The 27,579-nt window shown below is 34.6% G+C and overlaps 1 protein-coding gene and 1 pseudogene across 1 annotated transcript; one reads left to right on the top strand and one right to left on the bottom strand.

Annotated features, from left to right (window-relative positions):
• Window positions 1–3,835: 3,835 nt before the first annotated feature.
• Window positions 3,836–27,579, bottom strand: part of LOC140507598 (zinc finger protein 511-like) — a 71,720-nt pseudogene continuing 47,976 nt past the window's right edge.
• LOC140504841 (olfactory receptor 52B2-like) lies at window positions 10,881–11,825 on the top strand. The gene has a single exon (XM_072610201.1). It carries the CDS (start codon window positions 10,881–10,883, stop codon window positions 11,823–11,825), a length of 945 nt encoding a protein of 314 aa, XP_072466302.1.

The raw sequence follows: 27,579 nt of genomic DNA, 5'->3' as shown, positions 1-27,579 counted from the left end.
TTGTTATAGAGGTATCAGCAGACATGGTAACAGAAGCACTTTATACATGGGGACCCTTGATTTTTTGTCAGTAATTCCTGCCATTTTGCCAGATATTACAATTACAGAAAAGGAAATTAACCGCCTACTTTTAAAAAAGTTTTATACCATTTCTTGGGGAAGCTTGAAGTAACACTTCTAATAAAGAGAATAGATGGGCAAAAAACATTCCTCCTTTTTCCTGCTATTCTACCTCTAGAAGAATTCTTCTTGTTTACTATACTTCCCTAGGGAATGGCTTATAGAAAAGGAGTAGCAGGAAGGATATTATAAAGTCAATGGTCCTGGACTATTATTTTTAAAAGGAATAAGTTTCTGAATAACCAACAATGGACCATGAAGAAGAGAGTATATTTTGTGTCTTTAATTTTATGTATCAAGAGCAACATAAATAGTAATGGTACCCCTATCCTTTGAGAGTTACAAATACATGAAATGGTAAGTGCCAACATGGACAATCACTGGTAGACATATAGAATGAAGTATTAAATAAAGAATCCATTAGAAAAAACAATCAATCAAAAATTTATTCAGTGAAGTAGACTTTGTTTTTAAGGAACTGATATATTATCAGATAAGACAACATTATGGTAAATATATGTGTTTATATGGATACACTCATATATGTGCACATGTGTATATATAAAATGCACATATGTATATTCTATGTGTGTATATATGTTGCTGCATTATGTATAAAATCCATGTATGCATGTACATGATTTTAAAATATAAAATAAATACATTATGAAGAAAAGACAATAGCATTTTTGCTGTCTTCCTGTTTCTCTTAATCATTTTCTTTGTTATAAGGGAAATACAATTAGGAATATTGCAACTAATCTCATTAATTATTATTACAAAAGTATATTTTAATCTGCTACAAGGATACAAGAGTAAAATATCTAGAAATTAATTCAAATTTATCAAATTAGATTCTTACCAAATATGCAAATATGATTCAAAATAAGTAAAAACAATTATAATAATTACTAATATAAATAGCAATTATTATGTAAAGTCACAAAGATATTTTAACAGATGCAGTGAAAGTCACAGAAAAAAATACAAGACTTATTTATAGTAAAAGGTTAAAAGTGTATAGACATAGAAGGAACTCTATTTAACATGTTATATAATACTAAAATCAAGAAAGAAAACATAGAAATGAAGAAACACCTCTTGCTATCCATGTGAACAAGACAACAAGGATGCTACCTCCCACCTTGTTTGCTATAATTCTAGAAATGTTAGTGCTAGCAAAAATATAAAAGAAAAATAATAGTCATAATGTCAGCAAAAAAGCAGATTAAAATATTATTATTTATAGGTAACATAGCAGTGTACTTATAAAACACAAGAGAATCAGAAAATAAGCTATTTGGGATAATTAATTATTTAAGTAACATATTAGAACAAAAAAATCCCCCAAAACATCATTCTGTATATATTACTAGGTTAAATCTTGAAAATACAATAATTAGAGAAATTTCATTTAAAATCATCACAAAATATATAACCTATCTGGGAGTTTACCTATTGAGATACATAAAAGGTTTATATGATGAAAACTAAGGAATAACCTACAAATAACTAGAAATTAATTGCTCAGTATTTAGCTATGCCACGAGAATTAAAATAATGATATTCTGTAAATTTATTTTCAGATTTGAAAAGAAATAGCAGACCTAATGTTAAGTTAATTAACCAAGAGACTTCACTTAGTTAATATATTTGGAAGAACAAAACATCTAGAATATCAGGCATGATGAGAAAAAATATGTATAAAGGGAACACAGTATTAGCAGATTTTAAGTTATTCTACATACCAGTAGTCAAAATCTATTTGATATTGCTTTTTTTAAAGAAATAAACCATTAAAACAGACATAATCCCACAGTACCAAAGAAACTAACAAACAAAAAAGGAAGCATTAGCTCACTGTTATATAACCTGAATCAAGTGTTCCTTACAGAAATACCTCCCTTTTTGACAATAGCCTCCTATAAACTTAGAAAATATTTGGCAGAAATGAAGTTCAGACCAACACCTTACACCATATATCACTATAACTTTAAAATGTATGTATAATATGAACATACAGACAATATCATAGTAGGAAGAAAATTAGAACAAAGTATATTTTGCAGTGGTGGGTTATGTTTGAATTTTGACGAAGGGTCAAGAGAAATCAGAAAAGACAAAATAAAAAGAGTCAGATATATAAAACTACAAATGTTCCATAGAAATAACATGCTTAGAATAAGGTACTATATTAGAAACATATGCGAATGAAATATTAGTGATAAAAATCTGAAAACCAAGATAAAGTATATTAGCACAAATATCTTACCATGAGATATTTCTCATTTCATACTTGATTAAAGGTTATGAACAGTTTTCGCAAGAGTTTGAAATTATTACCTGTTTTGGAAAACAGTGTACAAATCAACAACAGTAAATAATACAAATAGAAACTCGTTGTTCAACTTGACATATATAATGGAAAATTGAAATGTTTAAAGGGCTCTAGAAAAACAAGAACAAAAATATATTTGTTATATAGTTATGAATTATTGATCAAATATTCCAGATATCATTTAAAATTTTTCAAGAAATAGAACAAAGATATTCATACCTTTTGACTCGATTCTTTTAATGATGAAAATATACCCACAAGGAAATCCAATATGGGGACAAAAACATCATGTGCATACTGAAAATACTCGTAAAAGTATTCTTTGTGTTAGCTAAGAAATAGAAATACTGCCAAAAATTCAGGCAAAGTACAAAGTACATTATATATGTATTTAATATAGGATTATTTTAGAGTAATAATGAAGTGAGCAACACATGGAAAAATGAGGAATTTTGAATAATTGACGTCATTCAGTAATCTCTCAATCATGTCTAACTCTTCGTGACTCTATTTGGGGTTTTCTTGGCGTAGACACTGGAGTGGTTTGTTAATACTTTCTCCAGCTAATTTAATAGATGAGGAAGTTTAAGCAAACAAAGTTAAGTGATTTGCCCAGGACCACATAGCTAGTAAGTACGTGAGGCCAGATTTAAACTCAGAAAGATGAGTCTTCCTGACTTCAGGGTTTGTTCTCTATGTACTGCACAACCTAGCAGTGTCAAAAATATATGCATTTTTATATTACATGCAACAAATGCTTATTCAGTTAAATTGAATAATGTTCATATGATGAAAGGAAGAATGTAATGGAGAGAGAGAGTAGACCTCGGTTCCTGACCTGTTTCTAAAACATATTGGCTGTGTGACCCTAAGCAAGTCAATTAACCTCTCATTGCTCTAGGTAACTCTTATAAAACTATAAACTGCAAAGAGTATGCCAACTTGCATTAATAGAGGACATTAGGTTATCTGAGAGTTCTATACAGGAAGGAAATCAAATATCCTGGCCCTATCTTCGTACTTTGATAATTTTAAAGTTTTTTTATATAAACCTCATAGTTGTTTCTTGTGTTCACTTTCACTTATGCTACTTCTGTGCCCTTATAGCTAAGAATAAAACCACTGCAACAAATAAAGATTTTGAGGTAAAGGGCTACTCAGGGAAAAGGAGAAAGAAGAGAACATTATTCTCCTCTCACTTATCACAGAGACCACTCTCAGATCATCCCAACCATGACCATAGATAAATATATAGTTTATATAGTAAATATACTTTTTATATTTAGTTATATATATACAGTTTATATATATATATATATATATATATATATATATATATAGTTTATATACTAAATATAGTTTATTTATTCAAGTTTAACATACTGGAATAAAAACTTAGCAAGATATTTTTCCATATTGTGTGAAGTATCAGCAGGAAGAAGAGAGAAGCAAAAGGAAGACTCTCAATGTATTTGACAGTGATATTTCAGTTAAAAAAGCCAAAGAGAGGAAAGTGGAAGACAACTTCTGTCATTGATGAAAAATTAGATGCTGTGGCAAATAAAGCTTTGTGTATAGAGAGGAACTACGTTGAGAATAAATTAGAGATAAAGAGATAGGTAGACAGAGCAGACCACTTAATTCTCCATATAAAAGGATAATCTCGACTTGTAAGATAATTGTTGGAAATACTGAAGTTCTAAATATTGTAAGAGTGCTAATTTATATCAGGAAAAATCTTAAGGCTATTACATTTACGTGTATATACACAATTATATATACATATGTAAATATATCTGTATGTATATACATAGATACATATACATATATTATAGCTAAGAACAAATAAGGAATAATTCTACTCCTTATAGTAGATGGGAACATGATAGTGGGAAAAGGGAATGAAGATAGTACTACCTTTTTTTAATCTTTTTATCTCTACCAAATAGAACAGAATAAGAACTTTGCTATAGTGAGCTTGTTAAGGAATTTAAACAGAAATTCCTGAGGATAGAACTGATTCTCAGCAATGATCTCAGATTGCTAGGAACCTAGCACTCCTAACTCCCTATGTTGTATTTGGAATATTTAGGATCACTAAATCCATTCCATATTTTAGAACAATAAGGAACCTGAAATTTCGACTCTGAAACAATTTGTCCTGATTTCTGTCTGCTCGAAGGGGAGCATCTGAGTGAATCTTTCACTTTGGCTCTCCAGACAAATGATCTGCAAAGAAGGGCTGAGAGCTTACTTAGGGCACCACTTCACTGACTAAAGGTCTGTGTCCACCCAGTTGGTGAGTGAGTGGGAAGAAGATCCCATCCAACTCTCACTGCCAGAGGAAGTTTCTGTAATTTATCTCTGACATGAACACACCTTCATATAATATTCAACACTTCCTTGATTCTTTTACACTGCAAAAACTCCCGTACCCCTAGCTCTGAGTTGGTCATCAGCTATTTGTTCCATTTCCCCAGTGCTAGTAGGTAGTCATATCAGCAATGAGTACAAGTTATAGGGAAAATTCCCTCCTTTTTCCCCTTAGATCACCTCCTGCTTCATGTGAGCACCCTTGGAGGGTGTATATGCACAAGTATATGTGCATATAATGGAGGGTGGGCTCTATGCTCAGATCCAGTCACCCTTTTCATTTTTCAGGAGACAGAGCAATGACACTGACACTGATGAACTATAATCTATATCCTAGATATATTTATTTCCTACCCTGAATTTATCCCTTACTTTATTGTGCAGGGCACCAACAGCTTTCTAGTCTCCCAGGTTGTCATGACCTCAGAATCTTCTTTATCTCATCACTTTCATCTCACTTCACATTCTCATATACAATCAATTCACAAATCCAGTAAGTTCAATATCCTTGTTTCTCATGTTCATCCCATTCTTTCTAACTACATGGATCCCGCTCAAATTCAGGCTCTCATGACTTCTCCCAAAGACTAATACAATTGCTTCTTATTTGGTCTTCCTGCCTCAAGTCACTTCACTCTGCCATTCATTTTCCACAAAATCGTCAAAATCATTTTTCTAAAAGTGCAATTCTGATCATGCTCTCCAGCATATGTCCAAAATTTTTATTGACTAGTTTCATGAGTTTGGAGACAACTACATTAGATTACATATGTCAGGTCTAAGTGTGCCCCAACCCCTGATACATTTACCTCAGCCATTTAGGTGGTGAGTCAACAAGCATTTATTAAATACCTGTTATGTGCCAGCCACCATGCTAAGCTTTAGGTTTAAAAAAGACAACAAATAAAGATCCTGCTTTTACAGAGCTAGGTTTAATTAGAGATCCAACTTTTTATTCCCAATAAACTTCACACATAATATTTTCCTCTCTGTACAAAAATCAAGCTCTTCCCCTTTCATCTTAATCTTTGATTTCACTGACAGACATCTCCTTTTCTCATTTACTCCTGTGTGACAGTTCTGATCCTTGAAGTGCCCTGGTTTTTGAAAACTCTTTGTTTAACGGGGAATCCCCTGGGAGAAAGATTAGAGAAGAATCAGTAGCATAAATCCACCTCTCAGATGAATTATTCTGACAAAGGATCCTCCCAACTTCTGCATACAGCATTTGCTCTTCTTCATTCTTGTCTCAGATCGATGGTCCTAGGCTGAGACACAGCTCCAGTTTAACTGGACTCTTCATCTATCACCCTTGTACTTCCAGGTAATGAAACATTCTGTCCCATTTTTCTGTCAGAGCCTGAGAAAAAAGATCATGGGAAGAGAAAAGAATGAAGGAAAACAGGAAGCTAATTTAGTGTAAAAGGGGTGGATATGGAGTCAGAAGTTCTGAAAATCTTTCTTTAACTAAGCAGTCAAATCCTACTCTCTGATCTTTTGTGATCAATGACCCCTATCATGACTCATCCATTTCCCCCTTCACAAAACAAATCAATTTCAAATTAATCTTATGTGTATGTATATGTACATATATGTGTATATATATACAGATATGTATGTGTATGTTTATATACACACATATATGCACATATATATAGGTGTTTATGTATGCATATGTGTATATAAGTGTATGTGTGTGAATATATTTATATATGTATACATATGCACACACAGGTCTTCCTAAGGCTCACAGTGACTTTTCTACACTAATTCAGGTATCTTCTGTTCATCTCTCATCTCTTCTCCATCTCCTTGGGCAATTTTCTGGAAAAAAAAGTTACCTACACCATATGGTGACTGTATCTCTACCTAGTCTTTATTTTTTAATGTAGTGCCTTTAAAGCCCAGTTCTTTCTTTAACTAACCGTGCAGCCCTAGACAATCACTTAATCTCTCTGACTCTGGGTTCTTTACTTAAAATGAGAAGTTTAGATTCATAGATCTTGAAATACTTTTCCAGCTCTAAATATTTTTGTTGTTGTTGTTGCTTAGTCACGGTTAACTCTTAATAACCCCATAGATCACACTGTCCATGTTATTTTCTTGGCAAAGATGATTAGAGTGGTTTGCCATTTGCTTCTCCAGTGGAGATAAGTCATATAAGACTGGTGGATTAAGAGTAAACAGAGGATAAGTGACTTGCCCAAGACCATACTGTTAGTATCTGAAGTTGAATTGGAACTCAGGATTTCCTGACTTCAGGCCCATTATTCTATCCACTAAGCCATCTAGCTGCCTCAGTTCTAAATACAGGGTACTCTGAAACTTGCAATCTGGTTTCAGCAGCAACAAAGGGACACACCTGACATAAATGGTGTTCAGGTGGAGCCTTGTGAATATGTTCCCAGTATGGATTAATAGGTTACTTACTTGTAACTAACCAAGAACTAGTCTATGAAGTTCCTGACAAGAGGTTATCCAGCATCTGTTTAAAAAACCCAAGCAAGATAGGACTATATACATCCTAAAGCAGTGCATCCTACTTAGGAACAGTCCTAACTATTAGACACATTGTTTTGTTTACAGTGTAATAAAATGTAGATCCCTGCAACTTCTACACCTGTTCCTGATTGTGTCTTCTGGAGCCAAGTATTATGCTTCACCTATATGACAATCCTCTAAATCAGGGCTGTTTAGTCTGACAGCTATGCTCTTTTTTTTTTCACCTTAGTTCAGTCTGGTATGACTTATTCTTAAAGAAGATATGCTATTTCTTTATTGTAACTGTTTCTTTTACAAAGTATTCGCTTACCCTTTCTTTAATAGTCTATTCTAGCATTTTATCATGAAGTGACTAGTCAAGCTTACTGGTGTATAATTTGCTAACACTGTTCTCTTTAATTTTCTAAAAGTGGAGAGAATATTATCCTTCTCGAATCCTATGGTACCTCTCCCGTAGTTGATGATATTCAGATATCACTGATAGTGCCTTAGCAATCATATGCTCCAGTCCTTTCAATGCTTATGTGTCCTGTTCAAATTCGGCATATGACTCAGATCCATCTAGTACAGTTTGGTGATCTCTTATCATGCCTGTATTCATCACAGGAATCAAGCCCTGTTGGCCATTTTACATTTCAAATGTTCATTTCCTTGGCAGTCAAAACTGAAGGAAAATAAAGATTGAGGTTCTGCTTTCCTTCTGTGTCCTTTATCATTATCCTTCATATTACCCCTCTTTCATGCCAAACAGATTTTCCCACACTGCAGTAACTTTAAATTTTGATCAGAATTGAGTTAAATAGCCCGTAAATCTTCCTGTTGCTAAATAGTTTCCCTATGACCGCAGTACTATCTCAGAGGCACACAGCATTGTCTGTTGAACACTTTAGAGAATGAGTTTTTAAGCAGAGATCCACAAATCCTGGGTATAGATTTCAGGGTAGTAGTCACAGCAGGGTGGGAGTGAGAAACGAACATGCATACATGTGTACATATACATAAATATATTTATATGTACATGTATATTTATAAATATATTTCTTGTATATATATATATATATATATATATATAATTCACACCCATGTGTGTTTATGTATGTATGTATGTATACATGCATGTATACATATCTTTCCATTCATCAGCTTGCCAATACACTCCATTAAAAAAAAAAGTTAAGATTTTCCTGCTTTAGTGATAACTGTAGATTAAGTGGTGTTCTTTGGGAGTAACTTGTACAAGGTCTGCTATAGTAGCTCTATGAAAAGAATCATTTTTGATATAGCATCATTATTCACTACGCTGTCATTTTAGTGGTGATTGCAAGGGTCCAATGACTCTCTCCAGGTGAATGTTTATGTATTTTATCTTAAAATCCATTTGTTATTTCTCCTTCTTCCATCCTTTAGAATCAACCTTCCATGGGACTGAAGTATAAACATGTACTTTGTTAAACTTTGAATATTTTACATGCCCTGTCAAATTCAAATTGAAAAGAGGCCCCTGTAACTCTATATAAGTAATATTGAATGCTACATATTGATGGAGAAAACCACACAATCACATTATCTGTGTTGTATTGTATTTTTATTTATTTTGTAAACATTTTCCAATTAAATTTAAAATATGTTGCAGGGTATCCTGATGTATTGCAGCTGCATGCATTGGATACCCAAGTTTCAAATTATCTCTTAAGATAGTCCATTCTCTTATTGAACAGATCTCATTGTAAGAAATTGATTGATTGAATAACACTCCCAGTGTAACATTGCTGTGTAGTGGAAGAAAGCACTGATTCTGTAAAAAGAGAATCTGGATTCAAATTCTGTCTTTGACACTTCACCTTTAACAAATCATTTAATTTCTCTGGTTCTCAATATCAACGTCTTTAAATAAGCTTTTTTTTAGACTAGATAGATTTTGAGGTTGCTTTACATCAACAATTCTATAACCTTCCTTCTCTCTGCTAATACTCGCTTTCCTCACTATGGTGGGCAAATTTTGTCTGTTGCCACATTATTATTGAAAATTGTTATGCACTTGCTTAGTTTGCAAAATCTATAGCCTAGACTTTGAGTATTTCCTTGATAGAGAAATTATGATCAGACTGTTGGAGATATTTGAGAGCTCTAAGATGATACAGGTGAAATATTTATTTGAAACTCAAAAATTAGCTGTTTGCTTAGCCCAAAAAATGGTCTGAAAAAAAAAAAAAAACAGGGAGCCAGAACTTGAGAGGATGTGCAGAAAAGGTCACTTATTTAATAACAGACATAAAATGAAAAACATTGACTTAAAAGTCAAGAGACAGAGACAAATATTAGATTCTCTGTTTTATTAGTAGTGTGACCTTAAACGAGTCATTTCAACTTTTTGCATCTAAGTTTCCTCATTTTCAAAGCGGGTGAACTAGAAGACCAATTAGGTGATTTCTAAGGTTCTTGAAAGTATGCAATCATATTCTATTTTACTTAGTAGATCATTAATGTCTTTTTTCCCCAATGATCTTTAGTGAATTTAAATGGTGAACAAAGTCCTATGGCCACACCTACTTGAAGAAGTCTTGAAAAATTCAGTTATCCCCAAGGAGGTAAGAAAGAGTGGCAGTGGTACAGAAAGAATAAGTGCTTACTCAACGAAATCTAAGGTGCGTACCCCAGAAGAAAGAAAGGAAAATCTTAAATAAGGCAGAGTCTAGGCATCAGCTTAGGTATTACATAGGGTTGTAAGATAACAGATTGATACCTAGATAGAATGCACCTTAGTGATCATCTATTTCAAATTCTTCCTTTTACAAATGCGGAAACTGAAGACAGGAGGGGTTAAATGCCTTCTCCAAGGTATCATAGGTGATAAATAGAGTTGAAATTTGAACCCAAACCCTTTGATTCAAAATACAAAATTTCCCCCATGACCTCTGCTTCCCAAGTGTAAGTGCATCTTTACAGGGAAGATAGTATTATTGGTGGTTGATTCCATGATTTTATTGGTATAGAAAACTATTGAATAAGGAAATTTCCTATACTGATGCAATACAACTTCTTCAATACAGCTTATACTCTTAGAAAGTTGCCCAGCACTATAATACATTAGACAACCTGTCCATGGTCACACAGCCAGTATATGTCACGATTAAACACAGATCTGCCAACCTCTGAGGCCACTTCTCTGTCTACTATGCCAGAGAGTCTCTATAAAAGGAGGCAAATGTAGAAATTGAACCGTGGATGGTTAAAGATTTCCCAAAGGAAATATAAGCAATAAACTCAAATCAGGATCCAGTTCATAAGCGTACAAGTAAGAAATCAACAAATAAATTAGTTTACTTATCCATGAGGGAAGTGACTTGCCAGTGATGCATCTTTCTTTTGAGTCATATGTTCTTTTTGTTTTTATCTTTTCCCAGATGAACCCTAAATGGATGAAGTACAAGAGAACACACATCACTTAAATGCTTCTTATTTGATGATCTATTGATGCTGAATTTCTCTCTTACTTCCAATGAATAGATCCCTTTCTCCCTCCACCCCTAGACAGGAGTAAAAAGGGATGTCCTCTTGTAACAACTCCATTCCCCAGCCAGAGGTATTTGTATTGGCTGGGATTCCAGGACTGGAATCTTTTCATGGCTTGTTCTCCCTACCTTACTTCTTAGTTTTCATTACTGCTCTCACTGGAAACATCACCATCATACTCATCATTCATATAGAGAAGAGTCTCCATGAGCCCATGTTTCTCCTGCTGGCCATGCTATCATTTGTTGATCTGTCTCTAGTTAGTGCAACTGTGCCACACATGTTAGGCATCTTCTGGCTGGATGCTAAAGAGATAAGCATTGATGGGTGTGCTATCCATATGTTCTTCATTGCATCTTTATATGTTATGGAATCTGGAATTCTTTTGGCCATGACTTTTGATTGTTTTGTAGCTATCTGCAATCCACTGAGGTACATGATCATATTAACTAATAATACACTGGTGAAAATGGGGCTCGCAGTCCTAGCAAGGACTATGGTCGAGCTTACTCCAATGCCTATCTTAACCAAAACATTGACCAGCTTCCGAACTAACATTATTCCTTATTCCTATTGTACCTACATGGCTGTGGTACAGATTTCTTGTGGAGACATCTCTCACTACATTGTCTATGGTTTCATGATTGTAGTAACTTCTATTGGTATGGATCTACTCTTTATTAGCCTCTCCTATGGGATGATTCTTAGAACTGTCTTCCATTTTCCTTCTTGGGAAGCACGGCACAAGGCCCTAAGTACATGTGGCTCCCATCTCTGTATCATTGCCCTTTTTTATTCTCCTGTTGTTTTCTCTTTTTTGACTCAATCATTTGGATATGAAATGCCTATTAACATTCAGATTATTGTTGACAATCTCTACTTCCTGGTGCCTCCCATGATCAACCCCTTAATCTATGGGGCCAGAACAAAGCAAATTAAGGAACGTGTCCTTCGAGTCCTGGTTTGCCAACCAAAATAAGTTCTAGGATAGGGGTGGTTGGATTTTAAAGGATACTTGTAGATTTGGAAGGTTTGTAGGAATGGCTGTTGAAGAAAATTCTAGTCATAGGAAAACTATTTTCAGAGTAAGGAGTCTTTTTAGCAGCATGCTTTTGTTTTGTTCTTTTTAAAATAATTTCTCTATCATACTGTTGATTGATTTTGAGATTATCATCCAATAAGAATTTTCTGATGAAAAGAAATGCTAGGGAAGGTAGCCTAGCCATACCAGATCTCAAATAATATTATAAAGCAGCAATCATCAAAACCACGTGGTACTGGCAAAGAAATAGTGGGGTAGATCATTGGACTAGGTTAGGTACAGAAGATATAGTAGTCAATGATTATAGCAGGCTACTGTTTGAAAAACCCAAGGACCCCAATTTCTGGGATAAGAACTCACTGTTCTACCAAAAATGCTGGGAAAACTGGATAATAGTGTGGCAGAAACTGGGCATAGACGAATGCCTGATACCATACAGAAGAATGAAGTCCAAATGGGTAAATGATCTAGGTATAAAGACTGATACTATAAACAAATTAGGGAAGCAAAGGAGAGTTTATTTGTCAGATTTATGGAGAATAGAGAAATTTATGACCAAACAAGAGATAGAGAAAGAAATGAGAAACGGATAATTTTGGTTGCATTAAATTGAAAAGTTTTTTTGTAAAAACAAAGCCAATGCAACCAAGATTAAGAGGGAAGTAGGAAACCGGGGAAGAATTTTTTACAGTAAATGTCTGTGATAAAGGTCCCTTTAAAATATACATAGGACTGTATATATACATAAAATATACAGAGAACTGAATCAAATTTACAAGGATATAATTCATTTCACAATTCATAAATAGTCAAAGGATATGAACAGGAAGTTTTCAGAGGAAGAAATTAAAGCTATCTATAGTCATATGAAAAAATACTCTAAATAACTATTGATTAGAGAGATACAAATCACAATAACTCTAAGGTAATACATCACATCTGCCGGATTGGCTAACATGACAAAACAGGAAAATGATAAAAGTTGGAGGAGATATGGGAAAGTTGGAACGCTGATTCATCGTTGGTGGAGCTGTGAGCTGATTCAACTATTCTGGGGAGCAATTTGGAACTATGCTCAAAAGGCTATACAAATGTGCATACCACCCAACAGCAAGAGATAGAAAGAGAAATCCCATTTAAAGCTAGGGTAGAACATTTTGGAGTTTACCTGCCAAAACAAACCCAGGGACTATATGAACAAAACTACAAAACACTTTTCACACAAATAAAGTCAGATCTAAGTAAGTGGAAAAACATCAGTTGCTTGTGGGTAGGCCAAGCCAATATAATAAAAATGACAATTCCACCTAAATTAATTTACTTATTTAGTGCCATACCAATTAAACTATCATAATTGTTTTCTAGAGCTGGAAAAAATAGTATCAAAATTCAACTGGAAGAAGAAAAGGTCCAGAATATCAAGGGGAAGGTGGCTTAACTCTATCAGATCTCAAATTGTATTATAAAGCAGCAATTATCAAAACCACTTGGTATTGGTTAAGAAACAGAAGGGTAGACCAGTGGAAATATGCTAGGTACTCAAGACACAGTGGTCAATGAATATAGCAATCTCCTATTTGATAAACCCAAGGACTCCTGGGAAAACTGGGTAAAAGTGTTTTGTCTCATTGTCATTCTCTTTAACGAAGTACCGATTGTTCCTATGTTGTCTTCTTTAATCATTCTTTAAGATTATATTGTTTAATATCCAACAGTATCCAATTAGTTGTTTTCCTATGTCTCCATGATCCCTTAATAAATATATTTTTATTGCGTTGTGATCTAAAAGGAAACATTTGATATCTCTGTTTTTCCACTTTTAGCCATAAAATGTTTATACCCTAAGATATGGTCAATCTTTGTAAAGGTACCATGTATCATTGAGAAAAAAGGTGCATTTATTTATATTCTCATGCAGTTCTCTGCAGAAACCTATCATATCTAGCTTATCTAAAATTCCATTCCCTTTCTTGACTTATTTCTTATTAAATTTATTAGACTTACCTTATTCTAAGAATGCTAGAGTTACTACTACCTATTTCAACCTGTAATCATTTATTTTTCTTTTAAAAAATAGAGTCTAGATTATTTGGTACATGCAGATTTACTATTGATATTGCTTCATTTTCCATTATACCTTTTGTCATCATATAATTTATTTGTTTGTCTCTTTTAATTAAAACTATTTTAGCTCTAACTTTGCCTGATATCAGGATTGCTACCCCTGAATTTTTTGCATTGATTGAAACATAATAAATTCCACCACAGCCCTTTAACTCTATATGTATCTTTCATTTTAAAATCTGTTGTTTTCATAATCAACATATTGCTGGATTCTGATTTTTAAACCCATCTGCTCTCCATTTCCATTTCATAGGTACATTGAATTTGCATTCCAAATTAGACTGTTTGTGTATTTACCATCATCTTTTTTTGCGTCACTATTGTCCTTTCACCCTCTCTCTTTTTTATACCATATTCCTCCTCTAGTTTACTCTTAATTACTACCTCTCTAATCCACAACCTAAAAATAAATCTCTCCCTTATTCTTTCCTCTAACCCTCCTGTTTCTTATTCTACCTTCTAAGTGTCCCTCCATTTTCCTCTTTCTATCCTCCTAAATTTTAATCTACATAACCTTTTGAAAACCCCACCTTATCCTGTTCCCTTACTTTCTTATTTCTTTAAAAATTTAGAAGACATTTGCTCCCTTCTTGATGTATGTATTGTTCCCTCATTAACTCATATGATGAGAATAAGGTTCCAGAATTGCTAGCCCTCCAAACCACCTGCTTCCTTTGAATCAGTTTTCCCTCTCACACTTCATTTCTATGAGATAATTGCTCACTTTTTTATTTTCCTATTCAATTTTGTTTTTTAGAATCACCCCATCAAACTTAGCTCAGCCCCAACCTTTCTTATAAACTATCTAAATACCAATGATGGTCTTAAGAATGTTGACATTTTCACATGTAAGAAGTAAATAATTTGATCTTATGGAGTCCTTTGTAATTGGTCTGTAATATAATTCTCCTAGATGTTATATATTGAATGTTCCATTAAGTATTGATCTTTTCGTTACAATTACCCTAAAGTACTGCAATCCATTAAATATCCATTTTTTAAAAATCAGGATTATAGTAAACTTTCTTGGGTAAGGAGAGGGGGAAAGACAATTACATTCTTGACATTTCTACCCTCATTCAGGTACCTGTTGATCTCTCCCCCTTCTCCTTCCAAAATTATTTTTAGAAATGTTACCTGCAGCAATTGATGACTATATCTCTACCTACTTTCTTACTTAGTGTACAAGTTTCAAGCCTCAGTTCTTCCACTTTCTTTTGTGTAATCCTATACAATAATTTAATCTGTCTGATCCGGGGTCTTTCCCTACATAAAAAGGGAAGTTTGGGCTTGTTGACTTTGAAAAACCTTTTCAGTTATAAATATAGGTTGCTATGACATTTGCAATCTAATTTCAGCAACAACAAAGAGACACACATGAAATGGGAATGATGATAAACACAAATGGATGTCTAAGAAATTGTTCGTATGTTCAGTTGAGGCCACATGAATGTATTCTCTTCAACTCATACTCTTCAGGATTTTGTAAGTTAGTATAGGGAAAGGCTAGAGAAAAAATAACTAATATTCATGGGAGAATGAGATTAGTATAAAACAAGAACCTCTCTATTAAATTACTGACAAGTGGTCATATAGTATTTGTTTAAAAACCAAAACAAGATGAGACTGTATACCAGGCTGTATACTTCTTAAAGAAGTGCATCTTGCTCTTATTGTCAGAAAGCATTTCTTTCCAATGTGATAAAATGTCCATCTTTTCCACTTCTACACACTGTTTCTACTTTTGCTCTCCAGAACCAAGTGTTACACTCTACCTACATGGCAATTCTTTAGATCATGGCCTCTCAGCCTGGGGTCTATGAGCTTATTTTTCCTTTTGTTTTCTATTTGATAATTGCATTTTAATACAATTATTTCCATTTTTAAATCTATGCATTTTTTTTTCTTAAAATCAAAAATATTATTAAGGGAAAGGGTCCTTAGGCATCACCTGACTGATACAATACTCTGTGACACAAAAAAGTTCAGAATACCTGCTTTAAATCCTTGAAAGCAGTTAGCATCATTATTTTCCTTTGTGATATATATTATATATATAATATGTATTATATAATATATATATATATAATACATTTAAAAAGATTGTTGTGAAAGAAAATTCATACACTTCACAAACTACCAAATGGAGACAGTGTCACTAAAAAGTTCATAATATCTGCTTTAAACAGGTGATGGCAGTTATAAGTCTTAATTTCTCAAAGGTAATATTCCCAATACATTGGAATTATTTTTTTTTAATATCAATGATACAAAGTACTTCATCATCCATTTAAAATTTCTCTAGATTATCAATATTCTTCTTAAATCACGGTGCCCAGAATTCCAAAGTAGTCTTGTCAGGACACAAAGAAATAATGTTAATGCATTATTGTTCATGTAGAAATCCAGTTATTGAACCAATTCACAATATGGAATATTGTTTTCTTATTGAAGCCATATCTATCCACCTATTTTTTTTTATGAGAATGAGATATTGTATATTTTTCAAGCTCCAACTGCAATGATATTTCTGGAGCATTTGAGTCTTTGCAATTACAGAGTGCGGTGTCCTTACAAGATAGCACAATGTCTCCCATGAATAATTTACATCAGTCCTTATCCATATTCTTCCTGGTGTGTATCTCTGACCAGGAATATCTACACATTGCATAGTGATACCTTTCTGTTCCCTGTATGAGGTGTCTGTGGGGAATGTGACAATCCTAATGGTGATATGAGAAGATAGAATTCTATATGAATCTTATCTTCTTCTTCCTGCATATTCTTTCTGTCACTGACCTGTTCCTCTCCACATGCACTCTGCCCTGAATACTCTGTCTCTTTTGGCTTGGTTAACTTCAAATTGCCTTTGGTGCCTATCTAAATTAGACGTTCTTTATCCATAGCTTTATAACCACAGAATTTGGCTTCTTCTTGGCCATGGACTTTGACCATTGTGTGACCATTTGCAACCCATTGTGGCATGTGCATCAGTAAGCACCCCAACATACAAAGGGGGCCTGCTATCATGAGTTCTTAGATCTGTATTTATAAAAGGAAAGACAAATTTTGAGGGGTTAATAATCTCCTTTAATCAAGTACATATATCATTCACCTAGTACAGGGGGAAAAGCACCCTAAACTTCAGAGAAAATGCAGATAAATCAAAGATCAACAGACATGGTTTCAAACTGGCTGACCACAATCATTACATGTATCACAAATCAACAGATAAGTTCAACTATCTGACCATAGAAACCACAGAAGGAAGCACCAACATCTAGGTTTTCAAAATCAACAGACAGGTCCAACTATCTGACCACAAAAACGACAGAAGGAAGCACCAACATCTAAAGTATTCAAAATTGGGGGCTCCTTCGTGGCTTTCCAGAGACTCATCTGGCCAAACAAAACACTTCCAGTCAGTAAACCCCAAAGTAAAACCTCACCTTCAAAGTATTTATACACTTTTTTAGAGCCAGAGGATATCAAGACCCTTGAGAACCAGTGCCTCATTAACAAAAGGTGTGGGCCTTCCTACAAATCTTCCTTAATGAAACTCCCTTTAATGGGAAGGCCCATTAATTGGTGGGGAAGATCTTTAATCACATTAAAATAACTTTACTCCTAGTAAAGTGTCTTGGTTGATAAATGCAAGATTCAATCAAAGGCACTTGATTACACCAAAACAAAAACAGCAAAAGATCCTACTTTGCTTACTCTTACATCATGCTACCATTCTTAACAATGCTTGAATAGCCAAGATTGCCAGGAATATGTCCTTCTCTCCTCACCCTTTTTTCCTCAAACTAATCTACTGTCAAACTCACATCATTGCCTATATTTATTATTGAGTTCATGGAAGTGGTGAATTTGGCATGTGTGGACATAGATTCCACAAAATGCTATAGTTTAACTGTAGCATCTATAATTGGCTTCTGTAATGGCTTCTTCATTACTCTCTTCTATGTCTGATTTCTCTGTGGTTTTTTTGTCTCCCTTCTTAAGCAGCCAGATTAAGTTCTTGCGCTAATATGGCTCCTATGTCTATGGGAGCCTTGCCTTCTTTTCTACAATTATCTTCCCATTTCTCACTCACTGATTTGGTCAAAATGTACTAGCTTAGGTTCACATTACTCCCTTCTTAGATGCATGTCATATCAGTACCAAAAGTGGCACATTGAGGATCAAGTGTGTCTGATTGTGATAAAGTTATCAATAGACATGGCAAAAGAATCAGCTAAACTTAGAGTTGAGTCAAGACTAAAGACCCTATTTCCTATTTATGTATGGTGATCCATAGTTTCTTTCCAGCAATTTCTACCATTTTACCAGCCATTATAATGACAGAAAAAAGAAATCAACCACGTACATTGTAACAAGTTCCATACTATTTCTTTGAGAATCTTGTAGCAACACTTCTAAGAAAGAGAAGAATACATGGGCAAAAATCATCCATCCTCTTCCTGATATTCTATCTGTAGACAAACTCTTATCTATTTAATACTCTTTCCTAAGAAATGGCTTATGTGAGAGAGTAGCAGAAAGGATATTATAAAGCCAATGATCCTCGATAATCCACTTTAAACAAAAATAATCCGTGATGGACTATGAAGAAGAGGGTATATTTTCTGACTTTAATTATATGTGTTGAGAACAAGGGAGGTAGTAATAGTATCTGTGGCTTTTGAGAGTTCCAAATGCATGGAAGATTTTGTGCAAATATGAACAATAATAGGTAGTCAGACAGAGAAGAACATTATATTAAGAAATAAATATCCATTACAAGAGACAATCAATCAAGAATTTGTTCAGCTAAGTAGGCCTTGATTTCAAAGAGCTTGTGTTACATTAGAGGAGATAATATGTATAGTGTGTATATGTATTCACAGAAAAAATTATATTCTTATACACATGTCTCTACACATGTGTATTTCCACAACTATGTGTGTGTATATATTAAGCAACTTCTGTTAACAAATAGCATCATAAGTCAAGGAAAGACAGAGAAAGACACAGAAACATTGGGAAAGCTTGTTAATATCTAAAACTTGGTTGCAGAACCCAGACACAGAATAGCCAACAGAATGAACAGTGCTTGAAAAATTTTTGATGGTTATTAACTATGAGTAAGGTACAGCTGGCATCAAGGATGGTGGAAAAATAAGTATCTCCAAGACTGTAGGACAAAGTGAAATGTCCCATGATATGCAAAGAGTTTATGATGTCTGTGCTTTGGATACAGTAAGTTCCAAGCAATAGCTATATGTGTATACAAAGCAAGTTATTCTCAAATAGAGAATGTTTTTGGAGGACTGGATAGATAATACAGAGTGAGAAAATTTGAGATTTGAAATTCATCAATCAATAAGTATTTATCAAACATTTATTTGGAAGCTGGATAATACCTCAGCAGTTATTTTATCCAATCCATTGAAAATTTATACAGATGTCATCCAATTTCTTTTTGAAGACCTCCATGGGTAGATCACTACCTTTCAAGGTAGTTCATCTCCCTTTGGGAAAGCTGTAATTGTTAGGAATTTTTTTTTTAATATTGCCTCATTTTTTTTCTTTGTAACTTCAGTAAATCATTCCTAGTTCTGTCAATTTAGTCAAACAAAATATTGTTGTGGATAAAACCCTGAGTGACAGAATTTCTGGGTAATTAATATTCAATTCATTAATTAGGCTAGCTAACAATGAATGGTTGGTCAATAATTTCTTTCCATAACTGACTCCAATAGAGAATCTGAAATGTTTTAATCATATTTGTACCTTCTGACTGGGAACTCCCCTGACAAGTAAACTCAACCCTGATTGGTGGACATTTGATGAGGAAGTGGGCTAAAAGTCTTCATCTCATCCTGCTGAGAACATGATTTGGTCATGACATTCAGCAGCTTCAGGCCATCTGGGCAGGAGAAACCATTTCCACCCAGACCTCTCTATTTAGTTTTCACTTTCATGAGCTGGGTTGCCCTAAATTCTAATGGAGAGTGTCAAGGACAGGGGTTCCTCCACTTAAGTTAAGGACTAGTCCAGACTGGTTTCTATTTATGTTCTAAACAGAAATTAGCCCTCCCAGTTATGTGAGATTCTCCCTAACCTAGTCAAAGAACATGTGCCTTGGAGGTTAGGAGTAATTTTATCACTTAGTCATACTCTTCAGAGACTGACTGACTTTTTCAGGTGTTGTCTCACAAAAAAAAAAATAAAGGAAGAAAAAGATCCATTACAAATTAATTAATTAGTTATAAATTAATATAACAATATAATATAAATTTCTCTCAATAGTCTTAATCTCTCTTACATATAATGACCTGTCAAATACATGAAGAAATGTATTATGCTTTTCTGATATCCCTCAAGTCTTATACATGATTAAAATTCCCAATTCCTTCTACCTGATCATATAAGTTATGCTCTCAAGGCCATCACTAGTCTTATTGCCTCCCAGTGAGCATTCTCCAGCTTTCCAATGTCTTTCCTAAGCTCGAACACCCCAAATTAATCACAGTACTACAGATATCTGAACAAATGAGAGGATAATAGCTTCTTAGTCCTAGAAACTATCTTTTCTATGCTTTCAAACACTGTATCACCTTTCTAACTTCTCTATTACTCTACTGTCTAACATTTAGTTTGTAGTTCACTGAAAGACTGAAATAACTTTCACAAAAACTGGTGGACAGCCATGCCTCCCCTATCATATATTTGTTATATTTTTTTTTACATTTTTGTTATATTTTTTTAAACTCAGGTATGGAGTTGATTTTTTAAACCTAAGTACTACTTTTACTTTTTGTTTCCTTTAAAGGAACGGAAAGAGACTTCAAAAATCAAAAATGATTCTCTAGAGTTAGAGTAAGAAACTAACTAGCATGAACATTGGGGCAGACAGAAGAATATATCAAGTAGGTGGAATGGAGTAATAAGAGCTACTGAACATCTATATCTATGATGTTAGTCCCTTAAAAATGAGTTCTGGTTATTAGAAGAAAGTATCTCCTTCTACTTGAAGAAATGATCTCTGCAAAAATTCACAACTGTCATTGGGAAAAGTACATCCAATAAAAGTCAGTGGAAAAAATATATTCATCATGTTTCAAAATTGCCAGGGGATATTTTCAGGGACTGAAATATGTCACCCCATATGAGCTGGAGTTCTATATTTCAAGGGTATGTATTAGGGCATTACCAAAAGGATCTTCAAATGTGTCAAATATAACAATTATTGTACTCTTTAATAAATCTAAGGAGTTTGGGAAACAGATGTTGTCAAAGTTTCCAGAAAAGCTCTCTAAGGATTATGAAATCCTGGGCATTAAAGCAAGCACCATAGAGCAATGGATGTTTTCTTTTCTTCAACATTGCTTCAGTTTGAAGGTAGGCATTTTAAAAAGGAAAAAAAAAAACATATTTGGGGAATGAATGGTTAATTGAAATTGGGGATTAGCGGGGATTTTTGTTTGCTTGTTTGTTTTAACTATGGCATTTAATCATGGTCTATTATATACCCTATTTTTAGTGATCTCAAATATTTCAGAAAATGACTATGTCACTTAGTCTAAAATCAATAGCCATAGCCCCTTTTAAAAAAGAAGTTCTCATTGTCCCTCCTTCCTTTTGAAGAATATCAATGACATCACAGGATATGTTGGACTTATGAGAGCCTGACTTGGTCAAAGTCATTGGCCACACTCTTTCTTACAGAATCATCACAATACAATAGCAAGACAAAAGTCGGGACAACTGGCAAAGTTCTTGACAATGTGAGTGTGCTGATTAATATCAAGACAAGTCATAAGGATATTATGTATACATAAATGTAAGTCTATGTGTGTATGTACACACATGAGTGTGCATACATGTGTGTATATTACATTTAAGAATAGATACGTGAGTATATATATGTGTGTGTATATATGTATGTATACATATATAAATGTATGTATAAACACATACATTGCAGTTAAGAAAGTAGAAGGAATAGTTCTACTCCTTGCAGTAGATAGAAACATGATGGTTGCTGCTTTTGTTTGTTGTTCAGTCTCAGAGAGGACCAATGACATCAGGAGGATGATGTCTTGACTTGCAAGGGAATTAGATTTATGTGAGGCTGAGGTGTGCAAAGGTATGAGCTTCACTCTTTCCTCCAAAGTCATCAGAGTCCAGTGGCAACATATAGATCAGTATGACTAGTACTGGGATGCAGTAGCAGACCTTGGCCTTTTTAAGCTAAGGTCTTTCCCAGGGCTTAGTTTGTCTGAGGCAATACCCATTCAGTAGTTAAAGGCTAAATTGTGTTCTTCGTTTTCAAAGAGGACCATGACGTCAGAGAAATGATGACATGACTTGCAGTTGACTTTGATTTGAGTGAGTGAGGGCTATGCAAGGTCATAAGACTCACTTTCTCCTCCAGAACTATCTGGATTCAGTGACTCGATATTCATCAGAATGACTGAAGATGGCCCAGGATGCAATGGAAGACCCTGGCCCTTTTACGTTAAGGTTTTTTCAGGTACTCACTTAGAGTGTGGTAAGGCCCATTCAGTGAATAGGCCTCTTTAAGAAGTAATCAAGGGAGGCTCCTTTAATTAGAAAAAGAAATCGAGGTGGTAGGGAAAGATCCTCAAGGTTGCTGTTGCAAAGAGAAATAGTTACCATTGATATTCACTGTAAGCCAGGAGGGCCCAAAAAACAGTCATTAAGTGGAGTTTGGTCAAGGACCTACTATGTCCCAATCTATGGGCTTCAGAGTGAATTGGGTTTAAAGTTTTAGGAAAGAGAGAAAAAGAATAAAGAAAAAAAGAAAAGAAGGAAGGAAGGAAGGAAGGAAGGAAGGAAGGAAGGAAGGAAGGAAGGAAGGAAGGAAGGAAGGAAGGAAGGAAAGTCTGAGGTCTTAGCACTGGACTGACTAAAGTTTTGTATACAACCTGTTAGTAGATGGGAGAAGATCCTACCCAACTCTCACTGCCAGAGGCAACTGATATGCTTATCTGCAATGTAATCACACCTTTCTCTAACACTCAACATTTCTTTGATCCCCCTCTTTCACTGTCAAAACTCCTGAGTTGGGCATCACCTCCTTTTCCCATTCCCCCAGCAGTACTAAACAACCATATGAATACTGGGCAGGAGCCAGGAGGAAAATTTTCTCCCCTTGCCCCTTAAAGCATTTCATAGCTGATGTGAATACTCCTTAGAGGGTAACCTCCGTTCTAAGATCCAGTATCTCTTTTCATTTTACATGAGATAGTGATGACACAAGTACTAAAGGACTATAATCTACATCCCAAATGTCTTGACATTATTTTCCCCCTGAATCTACCTCTCATCTGAACTCTCCTTTTTCTATCCAGGGGATCTACATCATTCCAATCCCACAGGTTGTCAAAACCTCAGGGTCTTCTTCATATCATTACTTTCTCTCACCTCACATTCTCATATACTGTCACATCCTGCCACATCCTGTAAGTGTTATCTCTTTATCTCTCATATCCATTCCAATTTTCTTTCCTACTTGCATGGCTCCACTCAAGTTCAGGTTCTCATAAAGTCTCCCATGGACTACTATAATTACTTCCTATTTGGTCTTCCTGCCTCTCAATCATTTCCCATACAACTACCAAAATGTTTTTGTAAGGTACGTGTCTGATCATGACCTCCACCATAAGCTCAATAATTTTACTGATTTCTTTCGTGCTCAGAAGAGTCTGTTTAAGTTAAGTTTAGGTGTGGCTCAGCCCCTGCTTCATTTAACTCAGTCAATCAGTTGGCCAGTCAGGAAGCATTAATTCAGTACCTATCCTGTTCTAGGATCCTTGCTAAACTCTACCAGTAAAAGGAAAAGACAAAAAAAAAAAGATAAACGAATAATTTGCTCTTATAAATCTTGGCCTACTGATAGACATGTTTTTATTCCCAGTAAACTTCACACGTAGTGTTTCCCTCTCTTTACAAAAATCAAGCTCTTTCCCTTTCATCTTAATCCTAATTTTCACTGACTCATCTTCTCCCAAAAGACAACTTTGATCCTTGAAGTGATTCAGCTGATGAGAACTTTTTGTTTAATTGGGAGTCCCTTGGGAGAAAGAGTAGAAAAGAATCAGTAGCATAAATATTTCTCCCAGACCAGTTATTCTGATGAAAACATACTGCACACATCATTTGCTCTTCTTCATTCACATCTTAGATAGATGGTTCCAAACTGGGCCACAGCTTCAATTTAACTGGACTCTTCATCCATCACCCTTCTACTTCCAGGTAATGAAACTCTCTCTCCCATCTTTCTGTCAAAACATGGGGAAAAATCATGGGGAAAGAGGAGAATGATGTAAGAGAGGAAAATACTTTAGGATATAGGGATAAATACTGAGTCAGAAGTTCTGAAAACTCTCCATTCCTTAATCAAACCTCTGGTCTTCAGCGCTCAATGACTCATAGAATGACTTACATTTTCCCCTCTTCACAAAACAAATCAATCTCAAATTAATCGTGTGTGTCTGTATGTACACACAAATATGCACTGAGATGTTCTTAATACTTCCAATCAATTATTTTCCATTACATGTATATTTTTGACCTTCTCTCTCAGTTCAGTACCTGTTAAATCTCTTCTCCATCTCCATGGGCAAAATTCTGGAAAAAAGTTACCTGCACTGGACAATGACAATCTCAACTTAGATTTCTTCTGAAGTATACTTCTTGCAAATCCCAATTCTACCATTTACTTCTTGTGCAGGTCTAAGCAGTATCTAATTTGTTTGACCTTATAAACTTTAAAAATTAACCTTTAAAGACCCTTACAGTTCTAAATATTTTTTTTCAGTCATTCAGTCATGCCCAACTTTTCATGACCCCATGTACTATACTGTCCATGAGATTTTCTTGGCAAAGATACTGGAGGGTTTTAGCACCTTCTTCTCCAGATCAAGGCAAACAGAAGTTGAGTTACTTGTCCGTAGTCACACAACTAACAGGTTTCTGAGGTTGGATTTGGACTCAGGTCTTCCTGACTCCAGGCTCAGAGCTTCTCCCACTGAGTCATGTAGCTGCTTCACTTCTAAATACAAGGTACTATGAAACTTGAAATCTAGTATCAGTGGCAGGAAAGAGATGCCTATGAAATGGAAATGATGGCAAATACAAAAGGATGGCCAAGAAATTGTTGATGTGTTTAATCGAGGCCTTATGAATGTATTCAACTCGAACCAATACTCTTAAAGATTTTACAATTTAATATAGGAAAGGTTTAGTGAGCAAATAATGAGTAATCAAAGAAATATATATACATACATATACACACATATACATACACACATATCATATATGTACATACATACATACATACATACATACATATGCATGTGTATTCTGGGTAAAATGCTACCTACCTATACCTAAACTAGAACCTCTCTCTGAAATTCCTGACTGGTGGTCATCAAGCATTTGTTTAAAGGCCATGAACAAGATGGGACTGTATAATCTTAAAGCAGTGCATTCCACCTTAACAACTACTCTAATTATTAGAAAGCATTTTTTCCCTGTTTGGATAAAATACAGATCTTCCTTCCTTCTGTTTTCCTCGATCATTATCCTTTATATCACCTCTACCCCAAGCCACAGCACTGTATAACCACAGCTTTAAATTCTTCCAGGACTGAACTGAATAGCTCCTAAGTCTTTCTGCTGCTAAAAAACTTCACTATGACCTCAGAATCATCTCTAGGGGGCACATAGTACTTTCTGCTGAACTCTTAATAGCAGGGGTTTGTAATCAGAGATCCACAGATCCTGTCTGTGCATAAGTTTCAGGGTAATTGCGAACTTCTATGGGGAGATACACACACATATAGATACATATCAGATATAGACAAGATATGTAGACATATATCCAATAATGCCTAATTGACATGCTATGTTTCTTTCACTTCACCAAGCTGCCAAAAGGTTCCACGAAAAAGGAAAAAAAATAGGTAAGAGTGCCCTCCTCTAGTGGTAACTGCTGAGTTACACAGTGTTCTTTGGGAGAAATCTATATAAGGTCTTCTATAGTTGCTCTAATAAAACAATCTTTTGTGCTATTATAGAATTATTCTTTTATCTGTCATTTTACTTGTAATCTCAAAGATTCACTAGCCTTCTCCAGGCAAATTTTATGCATCTTATTTCTAAACTCTCTTTCCCCTTATTCACCCATTTTCTACAAGGATCCTTCCAGGGGAATGCCATGCATAGGAGTACTTTGTAGAACTTTAAATATTTTATATTGGTAGTATCAAACTGAAATAGAAAATAGAGGCACACGACTTTACGTAAGGATCCTTGCAGGCTACATTGACATAGGAAACTGTATATCAATATTACCAGTATTTTATTGTATATTTATTTATTTTGTCAAATATTTCCAAATTAGATTTTAAATCTGGTTCAGTCTATTCAGATGTGTTGCAGGTATGTGTGTTTGATAGTTCTATTTTATATTTTACTTCAAGCATTCCATTCTCTTGTCAACAGTTGTCATTGCTAGAGAATGATTGATTGAACAGCCCAGTGTAGCACTGCACTGTAGTGGGAGAAAGTACAACTCAGAGAATCAGACTTCAAATTCTGTCTCTGACACTCACTTGATCTTAAGCAAATCATTTTATTTCTCTGGGTCTCAATATCCCCATCTTTAAAATGAGGTTTTCAGACTGGATGGATTTTGAGACTGCTTTACTTCAATAACTCTATGACCTAGCCTCTCCCTCTCAATAATGGTTTTCTTTATTATGATGGGTATTTTTAGTCCATTATTACAGTCCACACAAAAAGATTATACACTTGCTTAGTTCGAAAAATCCGTAGGCTAGACTTCATTTGCTCAATTCTTTGAGGAGGACATTGTAATCCTGTAATTGGAGAGAATTGGCATCTACATGAGGATTGAAGTGAAATACTTAATCGCAACTCAAAGTTGGCTGTGTACCTAATCCTAAAAATGTCTGAAAAAACATTTGGAAGCCAGAATTTGATAAGTGCAGAAGGGGTCACTCACTTAATAGTAGACATAAAATGAAGAATACTGGTTCAAGACTTAAGAGACTGAGAGATATGTTTCTCTGCTTTGCTAGTTGTATGACTTTAAACAAGTCATTTCAACTTTTTTGTGTCAATTTCCCCATCTTCAAAATGGGGGAACTAGAAGACTGATCAGATGATTTCTAAGATGTCCTGTAATTCTATGATCATAGTTTACTTTCTTTAGTAGATATTTCATTTCATTTCTTTTTTCAGTGTATCTAGTAGATGAAAAAGGGGAAGAAAGTGCTATGGCCACACCTATTCAAAGAAGTCTGGACAATTTCAAGTATTCCAGAAAGCAAGAAATGGCAGAGCTATAGTGAGAATAACTACTACTCAAGCAAATCTAGCATGTGGGCTTTAGAATCAAGAAAAAGAAAATCTTAATGAGGAGAGTCTAAGCATCAGTTTAGGCTTGGGAGAGAATTGTAAAACAATAGACTAGGATCTGGAAGGGACCTTAAAAACCATCTAGTGAAACTTCCTTATTGTACAG

Source organism: Notamacropus eugenii, chromosome 5, assembly GCF_028372415.1.
Source record: "Notamacropus eugenii isolate mMacEug1 chromosome 5, mMacEug1.pri_v2, whole genome shotgun sequence".
In the NCBI taxonomy this organism is placed as follows: Eukaryota; Metazoa; Chordata; class Mammalia; order Diprotodontia; family Macropodidae; genus Notamacropus; species Notamacropus eugenii.
This window is presented reverse-complemented; position numbering and strand designations above follow the sequence as displayed.

Bases quoted from the DNA above. Each gene is read 5' to 3' on its own strand.
- LOC140504841 (XM_072610201.1), top strand. From the start codon at position 10,881: ATGTCCTCTTGTAACAACTCCATTCCCCAGCCAGAGGTATTTGTATTG.